At 40.3% G+C, this 17,381-nt stretch overlaps 1 protein-coding gene across 3 annotated transcripts in view; it reads left to right on the top strand.

Moving 5' to 3' along the window:
• Positions 1-556: 556 nt before the first annotated feature.
• RICTOR (RPTOR independent companion of MTOR complex 2) overlaps positions 557-17,381 on the top strand; it is an 85,352-nt gene continuing 68,527 nt past the window's right edge. For all 3 annotated transcript variants that reach the window (XM_065655552.1, XM_065655551.1, XM_065655553.1), the window contains exons 1-2: positions 557-653; positions 815-862. In XM_065655552.1, the coding sequence (XP_065511624.1) occupies positions 605-653; positions 815-862 (97 nt within the window). In that variant the 5' untranslated portion in view covers positions 557-604. The remainder of the gene's footprint in view (positions 654-814; positions 863-17,381) is intronic.

Genomic DNA, 17,381 nt, shown 5'->3' with positions numbered 1-17,381 from the left:
TGTGGCACAGAGCAGTTTTGCGGGGACCCAGCTCCCGGCAGGGCACACGAGACACTTCGCCACGTTTTCTGGCGCGGAGGGGAAGCCGCTCGGACGCCCCCGCGTTCCCTCCGCTCCGGCCTCGCGGGGCCGCGCTGCCCGAGGAGAAGCCCCTCAGCGAACCCCGGCGGCGGACGCACGCCTCGGGCCCCCGCGGCTCTGAGGAGACCGCTACCTCTATCTCCCTCGGCCGCGCTTCCAGCAGCTGGGGACGGCGGGGTGGGCGCCCGAGTGTCGAAAACAGGGTGAAAGCGTGACCCAGGTGTGCGCCCTCCGCCGCCGCCCGGGGAAGCAGCGGAGCGGCAGCCCTCAGCCGCCCTCTCGCACTTGAACCCTCCCCACCAGGCACCGCTCCGACACGGGAGAAAAAAAAGCCGCTGTCGAGCAACGGCCGCTCAGGCTCCTCCCGCCCCACCCCGCCCCACCTCACCTCAGCCGCCCCGCGCTCCTCCCGCGGGCGGCGCGGCGGCAGGGCGGGGAGAAGCGGGGGGGCGCGGCGGCTCCGCGGGCTTCTCCTCGCGAGAGCGGGCGAGGTTTCCGGTGTTGTGACTGTGGGGCCGTAAACATGGCGGTGAGTCTCCGCGCTCGCTCGCTGAGGCACCTCCGCATCCGAGGTAAGGGGCTCCGCGCAGGCCGCGGCGCCAGCCGCCCCCTGCGCCGGCTCTCGCTCCACGCCGGTGCCCAGCCACCCCTCCCGTTCCTTTTCTTCTTTCCTCCTCCCCCGGCTCCTTCCTCCCTGCCAGCCTAATGCGCTTCTCTTCCTCCGTCCCCGCAGGTCGGAACGACAGCGGCGAGGAGAACGTCCCCCTCGATCTCAGCCGAGGTACGGGGCGGGGGCCGGCGGGGCGGCGGTCGCCGCCTGCCCTTCGCTGCGCGCCCGCGGCGGAGGGAGGAGGAGCTGCCGGCAGCGAGCGGCCTGGTGCTGCGGGGCGGCCGCGGGGGCGCGGCGAGGGGGAGGCGGAGAGGGAGCGGGTGCCGGTGCCCGCCACCGGTGGGCTGCCCGGCGCCCTGTAGTGAGCGGAGCTGCCCGTAGGTGGAAGCCTCTCCTCAGCCCCCGCCCGAGCGGCACAGGCACCTCGGGGCCGTGCCAGGGCCGCAGGGCTGGCCTCTGCGGGCCGCGGGCGAAAGGAGTCCCGAGTGTGGGCAGAAGCTCCTCGGCCGCTCCTGGGGTTCTTTTGGGAGTGGGTTGTTACTCGTAGACGGGGCTATTTACCGTGTCCGTCCCGCGGCCGGGCTGTCCGCGCCGCGGCCTCGCTTCGCTCGGCGCGCCGGGGCCGTGTGCCCCCGGGGAACCCCTCGGCAGTGGCGGCTGGTCCTGCCACCGGCCCTTGCTGTGTATCCCCTCCTGCCCTGGGCAGGCTGGCCGCGAGACTTGCCGTGAGCCTTTTGCTGTAACATCAGAAGGCGCCCATCACCCGTTTACTTGTTAAATTGCTTCAAACATCCTCCGCTGCTCTCAGATGTATGGGGGGGGGGGGGGGGGGGGCGCGGATAAGAGGAAGGAAACAACAATAACATCTGCTACACGCCAACTAATTTTGTCTCAGACAAATGAGAACTCGTTCCCCACCCAGATGTCTCATTCATCATGCCTTGCTGGGGGTAAGGGTTAGTCTCTCCCAAATAGCCAAATGAAATGCAGAAAACCAGCACACTGGAAGCAGTGATCTTGCCTGGGGCAGAAGATCTTGGTCTGGGGGAGGGAATAAAGTTGGCACTTGTAGTATAACTGTTCTGCTGCTATCCTGAATAGATTCATTTTATGAGGAAGTAAGCAGGGAAATAACAGAATCAATGAGATCTCTGCATATACCTATCATAGTTACAGGTGTATTAAATAAAATTCCTGGAAAAGCACTGAGGTTTTTTCAGTTTAAAGAAACAGGCTCTTAAGTCTCCTCCTGCCTTGTCTCCAAGTGGACAATGGCTTGACACTGTCTTTACGGTTGAAACAAGTGAAATTTTCATCCAGAAAATGTGAGACAAAGGCCTTAACTGTTCAAACACATGACACAACTATTACTGCAAGCATTGTTATCTGTTAATGAAATTTACAAAATTGGGATTTTAATGATTTGGTTTAGTAACTCTTTTATACTATGTAGCATATCAAAGTGTTTTGATGTGAAAGAACGATACACAGCATTTAAATGCTGCAGTGGCAATTTTTAGATGTGATCTGTTTGAAAGCTTTTACTCAGAATTTGATAGGCAAGTATCATTATGATATTGATTTTTTTTTTTTGTGGTGAAGTGTTTTCAGCCACCTACTGATTCCTTGGGACCTATAGTAGTTGCAGGGTAGCTACTTCACATGTATTGTATTGTAAAAGAGGGTGTCAGGTAAGATGCAAAATACATTTTTTAATGCAAAAAAAAAAGATGTTTTGCATGGTGACTATGTGTAGCCCCTGTTTAAAAAAAAAAAGAGTTGTTACGGTGGTTGCAGTTGAGTTAAGAAGCTGCTCTAAATTTAGTTATGAACCTCTTCTCAAAAAAATGAGGGCTTTGTTTCATTTTCAGTGAAACTACAGCTGACTGATCAGTAATCCTATAGCCATCGATGATAGATCTTTATTTTAAAGAGAAAACAAAAGTAAAAAGTTAAAAAGGCTTAGAAAGACATTAACTAAGCTAGATGATAACTTGATTTTTCACAGTGAACACAATGAATGTTTGTTTTTACAGCTGTAACAATAATTATATAAGCAATTAGTTTAAATATTTTGAATTGTTACCCTAATTCTCTTCTAATAATACACTGTTTTGGTTCACTGTGTTGAGTGGATTGCATAGTTTTCCACAGGGCTCACGTTGTCAGTAACTTAGAAGAATATTCTAATATTTTTTGTTTCCTCAGACAACTGAACTTGGTGTTGATTAATGTGAAATATCTGATTTGGGCAAAGTAGAGAATTGCCATAAACAGTGCCTCAGCCATATGCCTCTACTTACAGTGGCCTGTTTATTACGAACATGAAATTATATTGGCATTGCCTTGTTTTAACCAGATTCCTGTTAGTGATGGCTTGATGAACATGGCTTGGCATACAAGTCAGACCTTCACTAGTTCGTACCTGTAGACTATATACTAACTGTGCTTTTTCCATGCAAGAGGCCGCTGCTGTTGTTAAGTATTTCAGAACTTATACTAGATGCCAGGAGAGTGCTAGCCTTGTTTGTGCTGCTTTGGGTCTTACTTCTTCCTGGTTTTTTGTGCAGTAAGGCTCAGGGAGTGCTTTGCTGCTTGTAGAGCTGATGTACCTTCCTCTGCATGCTTTTCATTTGCTCTTTTCTGTGCTACTGTAGTTTGAGGGTTGCCCATGTTTTCCCAGAACACACTCTATTTTTACCATGACTGGTATACTAGGCTGTTATTCTTTGGAGCTTCTTTGTTGTCTGCCTGTTTAAAAATGATATAAAATGCTTTTCATATACATTATTATATATGATGGTGCATTGTGTGTGTGAACTCTAGATGTACAAGATTAGCCTTGTTAAAGATGATAATGTAAAGTCTTTGGCTTGCTGTTTCTGGGTTTTGTGGGTGGGTTGTCTATATTTGTTTGGTTTTGGGTTTTTTTAACTTCTGGGCCACTCAGCCCTGGCTGTACCCTGTCTTTTTAAGAGGATTCTGATAAATCTTTTGGAACAATAATTTTCTGATGAAAATCATTTTGCTGAAAGGATGATCAAATTTGGAAAAGTTGTCCTCAGCACAAACATTTTTGGGCATAATGTTGGTATAGTAAGAAAAAAACAACGCAGAAACAGGTTAGACTTACTGATCTTTGTCTACTCAAGGTATATGTCATGTGTTCTGTTGATTACAAAATTGAAATTAATAATTGGGACTCAGATTTCGGCCTTGTATTGTATGACCTACTCAGAATAGAACAGAAAAGGAAAAGGAGGACAGGCTCGCCACCAGTGCAACTCCCATTGCAGTCATCTGGAAGGAATTAGCAATGGGATGAGGCAGATTGGTTTAATTAGACTACTGAAATCAAGCTCATAACTTCTTAAGTCCAGAAAGAACAACTGGAGTTATCAACCAGGTTAGTGCATTTGGTAGGAGTTCTTGCATTGACTCCAGTCATGGTTGTGTATGTAACCATGATAGAAGTGTTATATGCTTTTAGCATAATTCATCTTTGTTTCTGACTGTTTTACAGGTATTCCAAGCTGAGTTACAGGAGTTTATACACCTCCCAAACCTCTGGGCACTGTAAAAGGCTCGTGTAATCCACGGTTCATTTGCTACTAAGTTCTTTGCTCACCTCTGTAACTGAATTGCCTTATCCTGTTTTGTGACAAACACCTCTTCCTTCGGAGTTTCAGCTGTTGCCTTTGGGTTGTGAAGGCCTAAGTAGTTTAGAACTTGCCTAGTTGAGAGCTGTGTCTCACAGTGCCCTGTCTGTAGTCAAGCTCCTTTAAATGTCCTTTTAAGGGATGCCCATTTTCTTAGCTTCCTGTAGCTCTGAGCCTGCAATGGCTATTAGGAACTTTCCAGAGCTTGTTCACTTACTGAAGCTTTGGAGAGATCCAGGAGTGCCAGTTGCTGATGATTTAGTGCTGTTCATGTCTGTCTTAATTTCTGCCTTTTTGAGGATAACGTTCTTCACTTTCTAATACTCCGCTATTTAATTAACTGAAATGCACCCATCTCCAACATTGGTACTTTCATTTATTATTCATAAACATGCATTATGAGATACTACTTTGATTTAGCAGCTTTTCTTGTACAGCCGATTCTCTCTATTTTGTAAATGTTGAGTCTTCTAGTTACAACACAAGACAGATATGAATAAGTGGCTGTGAAAACTGGGATTTTTTTTCCTCCCAAGAGTCAGTTTCTTGGAATTGGCTAGTGTTACTTGAAGAAATACCTTTTTCACCTTCATTGTCTATCATTTCCTTCAATCATGTAGGTAAAAATAAGATACAGAAGTTCCATTTAACTTCATGAAATCTGAACTATGCTACTTTTCTTACTGCATTTGCATGACTTCAAATCATGTTGTTTGATTCCAAGTGCCTACATGGCAAATTGTAATGCATACAGGGCAAACATCTCAGGATGCTGCTTGCAGTTTACAGCCCACAAAAATGTTGGGCATTTTTAAGGGTTATTTGTGGGATAGTCAAAGAAGGCTAGAAGAATTTTGTTTCCAAATTCAGCTTGAGATTTGATGACCACAACATTTCCAACTTCCTTCATCAGTATGGAAGAAGCAGGGTGGGACACACTGCGCACCTGTCTCGTACTGAGACCTCGTGTGATCGAAGAGGGAAAAAAAACCCCTTTTGGAGTGCCTGCAGCAAGGCAGTAGGAAACCAGTGCAGAGACGGTAACTGGTGTACACTTTCTTGGCGACTCAAAGGCAGTTCTTCCACACTAAATGGCAAGACTGTTATGGAAAGCCTTTAAGTTCTTCTTTGTGTACTTTTGCAGTATGTGGTCAGGCTTGAAAATATGGAGAAGTGGGGCTCCACTGCACTGTAGAAACAGTATTTTAAAAATACCTGAGTAAACAAAATGCGTGGGCACCTTTAATCCTCGCTTTGCAGTTTGTCATCATTGTGGTGGATAACTATAGCAGGATGCTTGTGATAAAGCAGATCACACAGAGCAATAGCTGGGTTTTTTGCTTCCTTTTTTATTAATCTGTAACAGAAGCCAAAATAGGAGCAAGAAGGTAATTAGTAACTTTTTTTTCAGTTCTGAGATATAAAGGGGCAACTCGAAAAACAGCTGCAGAGAGATCGTAGTCGTCTTGCTGAGAAATTTTCTACTGCCTTATTCTTCTGTATTGGGGTTTTTTATATAAGGGAACCAAAGGGGAAGCGATCAGTGATGGTGGCCTGATAACTTTTTGGGCAACATGTAACCGTTTGGTAGATTTTAAGAGAGTCAGACGTGCTGAGTATATATGCACTCCAAAATTAGGGCATACAGTTAGCTTTTATGTCTGCACTTGTGCTTTAGCTGGCCATTGTTTTGGAATTGTATAGAGCACTGGCCTGGTTAGATTAATAACGCTTGTGTACCTTTGGCTTTCCTGCCTAAGGTATTACTGCTTTTACAAAATCCTAAGACTTCTCAGAATTACTGAAATGCTGTGTGCTTACAATATTTTCACTTTTCATTTATTGAAAGCAGGAAAAACATTTTAAATGAAGGGAAAATCTTAACAAAAGGCAACTTTAAAACTTTATGACTTGCTTATCTAGCACTAAGGTATCTGTAGGAGCTGGGCACTGCCATGTCTTTCAAGATCTGTGTTCATATCTGTCTTTCAAAGTTTTTGTGTACAGCCTCTCTAAATTTATTTTTGTTGGTGGGTTCTTTGTTTTTGCTGCTCTGGTTCAAATTGGTCAACAAATGTCAGCACTTTTCTTCTGAAGGGCAGAGAGAATAAAATGACCGTTTCTAATATCTTGTGGTTTCTCTTTCTGTTTGACAAAAAGAGATCATTCCGTGATTTGGATTGCTATAAATAGCTTCTTACATGTCTAAGGAATGCTGTATTTCCACAACATTATAGTATTCTGCTTTCTTCCCCACCCCCCCATGACTTGAATCTTAGAAACTGTTGAAGTACCAAAATCTCTAGTTTCTGCCTTGTTATGAATGTTTTAGTATTTGTCATGAATGTTCTCCAGGTTTTTTTCTTTCCCTCCACCATCCTTGAAGATTAATGCAATGCTTAGTTTCAGGATTATTTGTTGTTGTTGTTAGAGCCTATCCAGTGTAAAGAAACACATGCCTCATCATAATTACAGTAAATAAGGAACCTGTGTCAATGATAGCTTTCCCAGAAAGAAATGCATCACCTATTTGCCCAATCTCATGATCTCCATGCATACTTTACCAATTACCTAGCAATCTCAGTAGTTTTCCCCTAATAACATAGAAGATGTGCTCAATGACAGGCTGAGTTTTTAAAGTGTGAAGAAATGAAATGGTTTTAGTGAAAAACTGCTGTTTTCCAACTGTTTATATCCATACAAACTAGAACACTGCAGAAAAGAATGATGTTTAAGAAGGTTACAGGATGGCTTGACAATGTTGAAATGATGGCTGACTAGTTTGGGGGAATATACTGAAAAATCAGATATGCTTTTATGTTTTGTACCAATTGAGACTTTAATAATAAGTGATGCAAGCTACTTTAAAACTGGCTGACTTCTTACAACTAAGACATAAGCATGTGACTTTAGGCTTTGATAACTACACAAAGGATCAGATAAAATAAGAAGTTTGCTTTTCATTGGAAATGTTTTTAATTGCATGCAGATAGGCAGATGCTTACACCATAGTGCACTGCTACACGATTGCAGAGTGATATTTGACAAATTGTTTTATCTGAGCACTTGTAACTTTCACTTTCACAATAAAAAGTATTTTTCTTTATTCTCGTTTAAAAATCTGTAGTATTAGTGTATTTCTGTACACTGCAGAAATGTGGGTTGGTTTTGTTTTTTTTTTTTTCATTTGTCAACCATTTGTTGTGGTGGTGGAAAATATCAGTAGAATGTGTCATGAAAAAAGTAGGAGTTATCAAAACTTTAGAGCATGATTAATGAAGAGTGTATTCACCAAATTCTTGCATCTGGCAAAGAGGTGGAATGCTGATAAAGATGCATAAGTGAGAATGGAATAATAAAAAAAAGACAACACAAAACCCAGTTAAAAAACCCTAACCTCAAAGAGCAAGACCTACTTACACTTGTATTTTCTTAGTTATGTGACTGAACTTTCTTGTTAGCACATACCTGAAAGCTCTGTAGGACTCATGTTCTTATGCTTCTGTTATATTCATCAGAGTGTAGCAATCTGCATCTCAAGGGTGGCCTGAATAGGTTTGGGTAACTAAATATTATGAGGAAGTCTCTTCTCACAAATTCTACCTGAAGAGCAGTATCCTTGGAATCAACATTGTTCGCTAATATGTTAGTCTGAGTGATAGAGCCTTTATGGAAGTTTTCTTAAAAGGGAATATTTTGTTTCTGAATTTACTGGTTTTATTCTTCACTATCTAGACTCCTCTATGCTCATTTTAGTCCAAGTGCTGCATACTGCTATGGTTTTGACCATCTGACCATTTATTTAGGTATCTGCTCCTGGAGCATTTCAGAATGATACTTAAAAAAAATATTTTATAGAAATTAAATACACTTAATTGTCTGAGAGATAAAACGAAAAGCACAAAGATTTTTAATTCCCTTTCAGCTGGAGAGATGGGTAGTCAACAAAGTTTCATGCTGTTTATCAGTGATACTTTGAGTAACCTTGTGAGTCTAAGACCAAAAGGATGGCAAAATGGTAAAGATGAGCTAGGATATTCCTTACCCATATTTGAAATGGCTGCCGTCAGCACTTATTTGGTTGAAATGAAAGAGGTTCATCTCTAATACACTATTTGCATAGACTTTATTCATTATGAAATGAACTACAGCTGTTGATTTAAGACTACAGAATGATTAGCAGGCAATACTTGCACATAGAGGTATTTAAAGCAAAACATTATGGCCTTGACTTATGGAAAAATGTATAATAATTATAAAAGAATAATTTTATTAATTTCTTCATGTAAAGGTGTATGGTGAACAATACAGGGATTTTCTTTGTGTTTTTTTCTAGCTGCATAATAGATTGGATTCCTGCTTGAAGTATACACAACCTATAAATAAAAAATATATTTTTTAAAATAGTTACTGCATAAAAATACAGGACTATCAAGAACAGCTGTTGCCTGAAAATTACTGTTGTTTTTCTTTTAAAAAAAAGATTAAATCTGTAAGTAATCTTTTTGCTTTGTTACCTTCTGAGCATCAGTGAAGTCAGAATTTAGCTTCAGCAACCTCATTTCTAGAGAATTTAGAATGTGTTCATCTCCTTTATGCAAACCATATGTGATTCTCATGGGTAGACTTCCTGTGTGGGTTTTTTTTTCATGAAATACAGAAAAAGAAATGGAAAAAAATTTGCTGTTTCCATAAATGTGGTGTTTCCAGCTCAGTTTTTTTAGGTTAGCCTGTTACTTCAGTGGGATAGATTTTTCTAAGTTGAAATTGACCAAGGAATTAGGTGACTTCTGCATTTGAAGAATTGTGTTTAGATCTTGTTGTGAAATTTATAAATACAACGCTTTGTGTCCCTTCTCTGAAAATGACCTTTTCAAGAGAAAGAGCAAAAGGCCTGAACAGTCACAGCTATGGATGGATGAGACCTGTCCTGTCTCTGGCAGGAGGGGCTGAAGTTCCCAAGCACCCTCAGTCTGTGCACTGTTTTGAAATCTTCTGTTGTAACATTTTGAGGGGGGTAGTTATCACATCACACATGTGCCACAGTTAAAAGGTTTCCTGTTGCAGTTGGTGCTGTGTGGGAATTACTTGCAGTTTCCAGTTGTGTACCTTTATTAATGTTTGAATTTGAGGATGTTACTACTTTGCACTTGCCACATTTTGCCACTTTGCCATTTGTGTCTTTATCAGCAAACCGGGTGAAACTACATCTGCTAATGTTGCTGGGCTATTTCTGCTTACATGGTGCTCTATGTGACAGGGTATTTCTGGGGACTGTGTCTACCTCCTGGCACCTTGGAGATGGTGCCAGCCATTTAACTGGACAATGTTCACGTTATCGGGTTCTTGAATAAATTAAAGTGATGCAGAGAAAAATCAGAATGGTAATTGGGAAATAGATATGATCATATTTCTCCCTTTCACAAGTTTTCTTTTAATGTCAGTGGTATTATTATTAACTTGCTTGTCAGTTTGATAATATTAAGAGAAATACATGATCAGAATTCTTTTGTAGTTTTGAAAGGAGACTTGCCTCATGTGCTAACCAAATGATAGATTCATTATGTGAAGCGGTCATAAGATATCTTTTGTTAAAGCAACTAAAAATTGTGATTGTCCTGAATTTTACTATTTCTAGAATTCATGGCAAAAAAAGAAAATGGATTGGAGGAATCTAAGATAATTTTCTAAACTATTACAATAAACTCATATTCACCATTCAAATTCATAGTCGATGTTCTGTAAAGTATTATTTTGATTTGCACACCAACACAACTAGTGCTGTGCATCTGGGAGAGGCTTATCCATCAACTTTTTATTGGCTTTGAGTATAAAACAGCTGTATGGGGTCACTCCAGCCTTGTGTCCTGTGTTTGACAGTAGATGATAATTGATGCCAAGGAGAGAGCAGAACAACAGGGCAAACACGTCATGTTGCTGTGCAGCGTTCCCCAGCTTCCAGCATTTCACGCCTCTGGTTGTGCCCTTTCCCTTTTTTTTTTTTCTATTAAACAGCTAAACTTTGAAAGTTTTAGAGCAAGTTCTTGTAGAGTTTAACTGTATATTCTGTAATAATTTATATTTCTGTTTTAAGATGAACTGGTAATGAGAGAAATTTTGTTAGGCTAATCTCAGCTTGGTTTTAGTCATCATAGTGTGCATATTTGTAGCTGTGTATCTAATATTTTAGAAAGATGGCATTATGTTTTTCATTGGGGGAGAGGGGGGAATAAGTATGTGATACGCAAAGATTGTACTGGAAATACCAAGAATAAGTGCTAAGGTTCTTGGCATTAACATCACTTTCTTCTTGTATGAGGTTCTAGTGATTCCTGGATCCTACTGTAGATAAGCTGTCTTTTGCACTGCTTTCTATGGCAGTTAATTTCTACCTGATTGAGGTAGAAAGAGCACTTCTTTTACTTTATTTGGCTGCCATGGGAGAGACGAGGTGTGCTTTTTTTCCATATTACTGAGCAACTTTCATCTATTCATAGCTTTCTTAAGCAGCAGGAGTGAAAATAGTCTGAGTGCCTAGCTTTTAGTTTCTTTCTGTTTTCATGAACATAAGTCACTGAGGCTTCTCTTGTGTTCAAAATAAAGTCTTCTATGTATGGTTCACCTGTGGAAGCTATGGGAATCAAACTAAATAAATGTCTAAGTACATTCTGCAGAAATCGCTGGGTTTAATCTCTTGTACATTTCAAGCTCTCAGTTGTTAAAATTTGTTACGCATTGTGGGGTTTTTAATCTAAAATTTACAAGAATTGTTTGGAAAAACGTATTCATCACACTATACCAGTGCAAGTATTTTTCACCTCACAGAGAATGTCTTAGAGGATGCCGTAGTATTCAGTATGTTTTTCACTGTGCTGGTAACTACCTAAATTTGATATTACAAACAAACAATTATTTCTATTTTTTTTACCTTATAAATTGAGACATACCTTCAGGCTAAACATATGTTACTGTTTTTTTGAAAATCATAGGCTGAGTGTAAACTTTTCATGCACTAATTTTTTTGAATCTAGCAAAGTGGACTTGGTGTGTCAGTATAAATAATTCAGGAGTGATCTCTTTGTCATGCAGTTTACGTTTTTATGTAGCTTTCGGTTCTTCCATTGTTCAGAACCTGATTGTGTTTCTTCTGTGCAGTTTCCACATTTTGAATTAAATGTGAATTAAGAATACTTCATGTTATGAGAGATTACATAACTGTCCTGATATTTTTTTTTTCCCCTGAGCAAGTTGATAATGGCAGGATACGCCTCTCATTGGTGTTTCATTTCACTTTTAAAGGTGTTGTTAAAAAGCATTTTAGCAGACTGATTACCTGTCATTTAGGCTTACATAGACACCTTTAAGCAACTAATTTCTAATGTTTCAGTGCTTTTAATAAGTGATAACTCATGACTATTTCATTGGAAATGGAGAACAGTGCATTAATGTCATAGTTTTGTGTGTCACCCAACTTCCTTTGTTTTGGCAGCATGTAGCCACCAAGAGCAGCTTTGCAATATGCAGTTGTACAGCACTTAGACTTTAAAAATCTCTACAAGATGTTGAGGTGTATAGTAAGTTCACCACTATCTCCATTTATATTGTGATTCTTTCCTTCAGTAAGAGACAGATATCTCTTGCATTCTTAGTCAATTATTAAATGCTTAACTGTATTGAACTACAACTTCCTTCTTTAAGGGAAGTCTTTCAGCGTATTTAGTCTCTTATAACACTTTTTGGCACTATCATTCTAGTAGATGTGATAGCAGCTGCTAGTGCAGTCTCTCACTTGAGAGTTTACTTACTGTATGTACTTTTCCTACTGTGTATAGCTACTGTCCTCACATCTACCAAGTGATGCATACAAAATACAGACTCTCAGTTTAACTCATTATGCCTGACTTCAGAGTTACTGAATTATTTGTGCAGTAAAGCCTACCATTCTTTTTGTTCGCTTTTTATTCACATGTGCAAAACAGAACAGCAAACTGGTCGGCTGCTAGCGTACTGAACGTGGTCAAACAATGCTGCTAAATCTGTCAGGGGAAAGGAGTTGTCGCTTGTGCTAATACAGCTGTGGCTGGTCCTGTTTCATCCCTGCATTAGATGGAGCGCTAGCTGTTTTGTGTAGCTGGAGCTCTGTGGCGTTCTCTCTGGAGAATGGGATCTGTCAGAATGCATCATGATTCTCACTGGGGAAAAACAATGTCACAGTCCTGAAGGGGTGAAAAAGTGAGTCAAGCCCTAAAAGGTCATGAGAGTTTAAAAACAAATAACTTGGAAGATTTTTAACATATGTGTATCTATCAATTATTTTAATGCATAGAAAATTGCAGAATTCTTGACGCTCGAGTTTTGAAAACACCAATTTCACTCTGTACTAAAGATTATTATTACATGTACTGGGTGTTATTCAGTGCAGGCAGTTGTGCATGGGAAACTGTGTTTGATATAGCAGAAGTACATAGACCAGAGAGAACCTGCTACTTCAAAGTGCTTGCTGTCCAGAAAGAGAAGACTGATAAACAGAAAATGAGGCGGTAAAGATCAGCAAGCTAAGATGTTGTCGCAGAAAACAAGTGGGCTGTCATTAGATGACATTTAGGGCAAAGTGTCTTTGTGTACATTTATTAGAACCATTTGCCAAGTGTAAAAGTGCAGGTTAAAAAAATAGTAGTTGGTGGGTTTTTGGTGTGTTTGGGAGTTTTGTGTGTGTGGTTGGTTGGTTTTTTGTTTTGTTTGTGGTTTTTTTCCTCTGAGCCTCTTCTGGAGAGGGTGTGTCCTGCTTCTAGCACTCTACCTATGAGTAGCTCAGTGGCACAGCCACTTCTGCCTGGAATTTTGTAAGACTTTAGTATTCAGTCTGACTTGGTAACCCAGCAGAAAACTAACACAGCCAAAAGAAGAAAAACTATTCTGCTGAATTAGTTAGCAGAGTTATTTTAATGTGAAGCTGATGTGTACCAGACTAGTGCAAAGGATAGGGTGTATCAAGTAGTGGGAAAGGATTGTGCATCTTCTGGCAGAAGAAGGCTTTAAGATCAGCTCAGTTGTTTTGCACAACTCCATCCTCCAAAGCACCATGGGGAGGAATGTGAAGATATATTGTTGTCTCTATGGGCCAGCTTGGGATGAGTCAGCATCTCAGTAATAAATAAGTCAGGAAAAAATAGACTTTTGAGGAGTCTTTAAATTATAACAAGTAGTTTCTCTGTCTTATTTTCAGATAGAAAAGCAAGAACTTCTGAAGAGCTAAAGAGTAAGGGTTAATCAGAGCTAAGAAATATCTACAGCAGTGGTAAAAAAAGAAGTCCTTGTCAACACCAACATGAGCTGTTAAGCTTGACAGTGAGATATTAAGGCCATGATATTTCTTCTTTTGTGAGAGCAGTCTCTTATTTTGTGCCATGTTTTTTCCATTTCTACATTAATCTGCAGTCTTTGGTGCTGTTGCATGAGATTTTGTGACGTGCAGATATGCAGTGTTGGATCTGGTCATTCATTATGGGAAAGCACGTGGCTTATTTGGTAGAATCCAGAAAATTTTCAAGCCCATTTTAGTGTAAGGGACAGACTACCAAGTGACCATATCTCCATTTGTTAAGTCATGGTATTTTGAATTGTTTTGCATCTGCAAGAGGTGAAGTTCTATGAGGCCTGTGTATCTTCTCTATTGGCTTTATTTCTAATAAAAATGAGTCACGCTTGAGTAACTAAATTTTCTACTTCTTTCTAATACATTATGCATTTATAGAAAGGGAAGAACAGGATAGCCAGTTTTTCCTTGAAGTTAATGTGTCACAATTCTTTTGTTAATTTTCTGGAAGAGATTTTTTGTAAGATGGTTCTTTCAAAGTTTAAAACAAGACTTGAACTGACAAAGCTTAACTGAAAAGGCTTCTGTAATTTTAGTTCTTTCTGAGATAATATGCTATTAGAGGATATTTGTTTCTTTACTGTCTTGCTTTTTGTATAGCACTAATGTTGATATAATTGGAAGTGCAAGCCAGCTGACTTGCTCTATTCATACTATCAATTTGATAGTGGAAATATCTGTTACGTTCTCAATTTTCTCACAGTGTTGTAGATCTTATATAGAAGTCCCCACTCAGCTTCAAATTACTTATCTGTTAGTGAAGCTTCTGGGAAATACCTGTCTGCTCTGCTAAGCACTGCAAAGGTGGTTTTCCTCAAACTTTTCTGTCGCCATAGAAATGGGAGTTTTGCTTAGCAGAAAGAGGACAATGTGAGGAAAAGTTGCTATAACTAGAGTTTTTCATACACACAGACTAAAATGGTTTCATTGCACATTTTAGTTAGGCACCTTTGTTATGAAGGTCTGCCATTGCTGCAGAATTGTTAACATGGGAAGTGGTAACATCATGTCCTGATTCCTTCATGTCTAAATGGCCTGCCTTTCTGCACAGAACACCTCACTCGCTTCTGAGCTAGTGTCCACTTTGTCAGGTAGCTGAGTAGAAATGTTTATTGCAAGTGACATACAAGAGGTTTCCTGGGCTAGTCTCGTGGCCTTTCCTGTCTGTATAATGAGCTTAGTTTTGGTAGAGGTTTACATTGAGTATGTGACCATCTGCACTTTCAAAATTAAAACTTACAAGCATATTTTTCAGTCATTTTGGAAAGTTACTGTTGCTGCTCGTTCTCTGGGGAATTGAGGTGGAACATTCTGGAGACCTCTAAGTCTGCTTACCTGGGATATTTCTTGTGGTGTAACTGGGTATGTTGCAGGTCTAAAAGTGGTGTGAGCCAGGGAAATTTGCATCCATTTCCCAAGGCAGGCCAAGGCATAGAACTCAGCCAAACTGTATTTTCTGAGAAAGCCAATTATGAGGAAGTTATTTTCATCTCCTGTTATGTTCCCTTAAAATGAGGGACTATGATGTAAACTATTTGTACTGCAGTAGCTATTCCAACCTGCTTGTCTTCAGTGTTTTTCTTGTTTGCTTGTTTCTATGGCATGTACCATTGCAAACCTCTCAAACTGAGTAAAGCACTGGAGAAGTAAACTATGCAGAGGAGTCCTAAACTTGGAATGTGTCTAGTAAGATTTTCACTGTCTCTGATTTATGAGATTGTATCAAAGATTTTTTTTTTTAATTGGCTAAGTTAGTGGGGGATGTTCAAAGAGATGTATGCACATGTTCCAATTTAAATTCAAAGTTATCGGATGTTTGGTTTCACTATGCATACTGTTCTGCAGTGCAAGGTATCTCTGTCTGTACTTGTGGCTTTGTATCTGACAATTGACTTTGCTTATTGCTGTGACTTGGGTTTGTGGAAAAGGATATTTCACATTAAGATGGTGATGACAGTGATTGCCAACATTTAGGAGCAAGTCTTGTCTTCCCAAAATTTCACTGATCCTTTAAAAAAAAAAAAAAAATCACAATTATGTGATGTGGCAGTAGCATGTCTGTACATGTGCTGAAGTCTCACTGTAAGCAGTGTTGTAAACACAATTGATCCACCTTACCCTTCAGTAGACATCTTGCAGCTAGTCGGGTTAATTGGTTTTGACTTCATTGACTGATAGACAAGATCTCCATTGACTACAGTGGGTTCGCAGGTTTAGACACCTTAATTCAGGTGACTGCCTGTAGGCGTCTTCATCTTTAAGTAGTGTCTTATATTCCTGATGGTAGTGCAAGTACAGCATCTTGTATTTCCAAATATGTTCTGGATATATCCTGATGAGATTGATAGTTATGTCTGCTTTTTTAAATTTGTTGCTTTTTAAAGTTTTTAAACTAAAGACGTTCATAAAAAAAAAAAAAAAAAAAACACCTCAGCTTGGTTTGCACAGAGGTGGTAAAGAAGGTGCTTTTTCCACATCTGACACTTCTGATTTCCTTTGGATAATGAAAAATACACAAATATCCAGGATGAACAGTAAAATACTCTTTTTCTATGCCACAAATTCAGCTGTAGCTGTTCATGCTGCAGTAGGAAGCAAGTTTCTTTACTGAAGTTCATGTGGGGCACCACACAAAACCCTTATTTTGACTGCTTTCCAGACGTTTGCTGTTTGAACTCTTCAGGCTTTTTCTAAAGAATTCATTTTATGAAATTTTTTTTCTTTTTTGGTAACATAATACTTTCTAACAGTTCACATCTCCAGCATAGCCATGATATTTCATTTATTTCAAACTACAGTGCTGTTGATAGTGTTGTAGTGCCCATTGCACAATATAGTGTCTAACCTAAGACTGCATGAAAATTTTGCAGTCAAGCGTCTCCGTTTGAAAACTGTCCTGCTGCAATACCACCCTGTACTGTAGTTTATGTTACGGTAGCTCTGCATGAAGCTCACTTTGCCCTGCTTGTCCCACTCTGCTTGAGCTCCCAGCCTTATTCCCAAATGCAGGACAGTATTGTCTCTGCTCGTCATGTTTGGTCATCGTTTTCCATTTCCCAGCAGAATGCAGGGTCATCAGTTGGTGTCTGAATCCTGGTTTGTGTTTTGTGGGTGTGGTTTTTTGGGGTGTGGTGGGTTGGTTTGTTTGTTTGTTTTGTTGGGATGGTGGACCCTCAGGAAAAAAAAAATGTTCCTAGTCCCCCTGTTTACCTTGTAGTTCATTTTCATTTCCAGTGTCACTGGGAAGTCCTAGCCTTCTGGTAAGTTTAGAGATTGTGGACAGACATTAATACGGAGAGCAGAAGGGGGAGTCATGTCTTCCCAAAATCCCACCAATCCTCTGTTTGGAAGGGCAAAAGAAGTCACATGGTGTGGCAGTAACATGCTATCTTTTTATTACTGTCTTTAAGTTTACTTCTTGCCTTTACATTACAAGGGGATTAAAGATAAAGCTGTTCAGTTATGAGATTTTAGGACTGGAATTTCAAACACTAAATGGATTTCTTTGTCAATTGTAAATATAAGGTAGTGATTAAAATCTGCTTTAAAATAGGAGTCACCTCCATAGGCATTAGCATCTATTCTAGAGAACTCAGGTATGCCTGCTTTTGGTTCTAAGCTTAAATCAAATTGATGCTTCTTGAGGCAAAAATGA

Source organism: Caloenas nicobarica, chromosome Z (genome assembly GCF_036013445.1).
Source record: "Caloenas nicobarica isolate bCalNic1 chromosome Z, bCalNic1.hap1, whole genome shotgun sequence".
Taxonomy (NCBI): domain Eukaryota; kingdom Metazoa; phylum Chordata; class Aves; order Columbiformes; family Columbidae; genus Caloenas; species Caloenas nicobarica.
Note: the sequence above shows the minus strand (reverse complement) of the source record. Positions and strands in the feature narration are given on the sequence as shown.